At 51.1% G+C, this 3949-nt stretch overlaps 2 protein-coding genes and 1 pseudogene across 2 annotated transcripts, besides 2 other annotated features; all 3 read right to left on the reverse strand.

The window, feature by feature from the left end:
* Positions 1–45: 45 nt before the first annotated feature.
* TraAM80_10072 (trans-sialidase) lies at positions 46–390 on the reverse strand (annotated as a pseudogene).
* Positions 391–719: 329 nt separating this feature from the next.
* Positions 720–763: a sequence feature (A-rich).
* Positions 764–1267: 504 nt separating this feature from the next.
* Positions 1268–1296: a sequence feature (A-rich).
* Positions 1297–1438: 142 nt separating this feature from the next.
* Positions 1439–2866, reverse strand: TraAM80_10073 (retrotransposon hot spot protein (RHS); the record flags this gene model as incomplete). Its single annotated transcript, XM_029386722.1, has 1 exon — positions 1439–2866. The coding sequence occupies one exon, from the start codon at positions 2864–2866 to the stop codon at positions 1439–1441; it is 1428 nt and encodes a 475-aa protein (XP_029233422.1).
* A 297-nt stretch (positions 2867–3163) lies between these two features.
* On the reverse strand, positions 3164–3805 carry TraAM80_10074 (retrotransposon hot spot (RHS) protein; the record flags this gene model as incomplete). Its single annotated transcript, XM_029386723.1, has 1 exon — positions 3164–3805. One exon carries the CDS (start codon positions 3803–3805, stop codon positions 3164–3166), a length of 642 nt encoding a protein of 213 aa, XP_029233423.1.
* Positions 3806–3949: the final 144 nt, after the last annotated feature.

The raw sequence follows: 3949 nt of genomic DNA on the forward strand, positions 1-3949 counted from the left end.
TCGTTCGATGAGGCACAAAAAGATCGATACCCTCTGGCGGCTCCACGTCTTTTGGCGTACTTCTCTCCTCAGAGTGCACAGCCGTACTTCCAAAGCATAACAACAGCACGCAGAGAAGAAGCACCGAAAAATAAAACAGGTGCCGGGACATGTTAAGCATGTGCCACTGCTCACTCATTATCTTCCTTCCCTCCTTGTGCTGGATCAGCTCAGGCCTCGACGATTGTGTGTGTGTGTGTGTGTGTTGCTGGTGGTGACTGCAGAGTCTTTCAATGTGCACAACAACAAGTAGCGTTTGGTCTCTTTCCTTCCGAACGCGTTGAGAGGAAAAAAATAAGGTGAAACCAAAATAAAATAAAACGATGGGCACTGCCCGCGCTCACAGTTGGGCACCCTGCAAAGAAGAGCGAGAACCCATAACGAAGGCCGCACCGACAAACGTGTGGGCCGCACGATCACACACTCGCCGCCGACCGAAGAAACACCCACACGCACCCGCACGGAGAGTCCGCAGTGTGGGACGCCTCCCGCATAAATCAAACAAAAAAAACAAATTCATAAGCACCTCACTTACCGTCTCCCCCGCCCAGCCCCTTCAAACCCCGCCAGCAGCAACATGCAGTGCGCATGCCGGCGAGACCTCCCATCACGGCCCCCACAAAATCCCCAACGCCGCCCACTTCCCTCAGTGCACTGCAGCAGGAGTAGGGCGTAATATTAAAAAAAAAAAAACATCAAATAAATAAAAACAATACAAAATAAACCCTGCGGAATAAGAGCGGCAGCCCCCTTTCCTGCTGCCTCGTTCCGCTTGCAAGGGAGGGCGACGCCAGCGCAGCCGTGGCCTCAGACTGCCTTGTCAGTGCGTGCAACCCGAACAAGACGGAACAGGCACATGCGCCCAGGACGGCAACCCAACAAAAGAGAGGCGTCAACGGCGTTTGCTCGAGGCTCTCAGCGGCGCATGCGGCACCACCAATTGGAGCCGCACGCCAACCAAAAACGATGGCACCCAAAAAAACAAAAGAGAAAAACACCACGCCAAGACGCAAAAACAATCACAATAATTCGGTTTGTCCCCGCCTTCTGGGCTGTGGTGGCCGCCGCATTTGCTTTCCCGCCTGTGAGCCCACTCAGCATGCAAAACTTACCCTCTCGCCCAAACTCTCTGCAGCAACAAACTGGGAACAGCGAGGAGATATCACCAATGGAATACTGCCGGCGTACACCCACAAGGCGCCATCATTCCCCACGCAATTTTTCTCGCAACCACAACACAAACAAAACAAAAAAAAAGGTGCTGCTGTGGTAGCGCTGGCCATAATAATCATTTGGCGCACGGCAGAGCGAGTCCCTAAGTGCGCCTCCTACCCACACACAAACACACTCGGCAATATATCATACTCCCTAAAATATTTCACCAGTAACCTCAAGCTGTTTATTCCCCTCCTCCTTTTCCTTCTCCCTCTGGGTGTCGCCCACGTTGGGTTCGTCGTTTATGTATAAAATTCTCAGCTGATACCGCTACCTGGTACTGACGCACCTGCTGATTCCAAAATGCCGCAATGGCCTGAGGGTCCTCACGCTCATTGCTGCCCGTTACATTTGCGTGCGCGACGACAACACACCCCTGCCACGCTTTTATTGCCGTACTGTCCTCATGTTGCACGTAAATAATCTCCCACGACAAGCCTTCCGCAAACGTTTCCCAGTCATTAAAATAACTCCGTGGAAGATCGTTGAACTGCCTCACCGTGCTGGTTTTGGTGTCATGCTCAGCCCCCGTCGTCACCTGCACCGCAACCATCGTCCTCCGCGGTGCGCCAACAAAGAAAAAGCCGTCCACAAGCGGGAAAGTTCTGCTCTCCGGTATGTATAGCACCTTGTATTGTACATCCAACATCGGAGGAGTGTGGCCCAGCGCTATTAATGCAACGGGTCTGCTTGGATATTTTTCGGGGTTCGATTGCAGCACACATCTTTGTCGCCGACGACGTCCTGGTGGAGGCAACTCGCTGAGGCCCGGCATTGTATTTTTCACAAAGACTCTACTCAGGAATGCGTGCAGAGTATGCCGCCCCAAAAGTTCCGGCAACAACACTCTCCGGTACTTCAATAGTCGAAAAATAATGTCATTCTCCTCATCCACTTCGAGCAACTTTGCAATTAATTCGCTTTCAATGGAAAAATAGACCGGCATGTTAACAAACCCCTCAACATCACCTTGTGTTATTGATCGGACAACTTTCACAAGTTTGTGAGAAGCGTCATTCGAGGGCCACATTCCCATACCTCCAATCATCCCATAATGTACAGCATCTGAGGCGTCGGTACCTGCCAGGATGTTATTGGCATCACGCACGCGCTTTCTATATTTATTATCGTGAAAGATGCATCGTGGAATCGGTCCGACGTCATGCATGTGCATGTGCATCCTTCTCCAATACTCCGCCTGCTCCTCTTCAGTCGTATTGCGTGTCCCCCACGCACACATCGCCTTCACGTCGTTTTCATCGGGGCAATTCATGATGATTTCGATAGCACCCTCCTGATTCGCCCATGCTTGGAAGTTCTTTTCGTTCGGGGACGACAACATAATGATGCCCCACTCATCAGAGGGCACAACATGAGTCGATGGTTCTTGAAGTTGTCTTGCCATATCGATGATAATATACCCCTTCATTCCAGTCCTAGCCAAATTTACCATAACATCGTCAATATTACTCTCACCCTCGTATTCTGTCACCGTTCGTGTCCTCCTGTCAAACAAGTATGCGAAACCCCTTCCAAAGCAGTACACAACCACATGGAGCTTCGTGGCATCGTAGTGCAGCAGCTGATAAAGGAGGTAGGAGCCAGCCGCCATTGACTTCCCTACGCCGGGGGTTCCAACCAAAAGACGGCGTCTCATGCATGGTGGGCCTCTCTCTGGAGGGGGAAACACTCCTTTTAGATCACCCTCGACAATCTTCCACACCCGATGCACCTCAATGTTAATGTAGCAGTCGGTAATAGGCACTGAATGGTTCAACGAGTACAGTCATCGCTTTTCAGAGGAAAGGATCATGAGTCGTGGGCGTGGTGGACGGAATTGCTCCTCACCACCCACTGGGAGAAAAGTACACACAGTCTGCGTGTACTCCCATAATAACTCTTGTGGCCGTTAGCCCTCTATCACCACCATGTCTTCCCCTTCGCCCTCAGGAAATCCCATGACGTGACTCCACGTTGCGTTAAACACGGACTCGTAGAATCCCTCCAGCCTCGGTCGTCTGGGAGGTTTTTCGTTTCCCCACCTTTCCTTCTCTGCATCCTCCGCCTGCTGAAGAGCTGCCTTCAGTTTTGTCTGTGCAATAGCAGAGACAATACTCTTATCTTTAAGGTCCTTCCAGTCTCGGAGCGTGGCCACCATGCGCTCCGTAAGCTTGCGTACATCTTCACGAAGCTTGCGTGCATCTTCACGAAGTCTGCGTGCACCTTCCATTTCTTCCCTTATGGCTGTGTAAGACGGCGATGCCAGTATTAAGCCCAAAACATTTTCATCTTCGATGAATGCCCGGGGCTGCTGCACAAACACCTCCATCCACACATTTTGGTCTTCACCCACCGCTCTGCTGGGGCCAATGTACTGCCGAAGGAAGTCGTTCAGCAAAATTCCGTTGCTTTGACCAACCCGTACATTAAGGACATCCTCGATAGAGCTCGATAACGTCCACCTTGGCCGCTGCGGCGCTCCTTCCACCCTTCGGCGCTGTGCGGGGGTCTCCTCGGTGGGGTGAGATTCTTCCCTATATCCATCCGACATGTTTTCCTTGAACTTGTTGTCCTTTTGTAGTGATTGTTGGCTTAAGTTGTAAAGCAATACTAACGACTAGCCAAAAAAGGGAGAATGAAAAAAAAGCCAAAAACATGCACAAACACGACCCTACGCAGCCACAACAAAAAAAAA

Source organism: Trypanosoma rangeli (genome assembly GCF_003719475.1).
Source record: "Trypanosoma rangeli strain AM80 chromosome Unknown Tra_15.4_contig_00781, whole genome shotgun sequence".
Lineage (NCBI taxonomy): Eukaryota > Euglenozoa > Kinetoplastea > Trypanosomatida > Trypanosomatidae > Trypanosoma > Trypanosoma rangeli.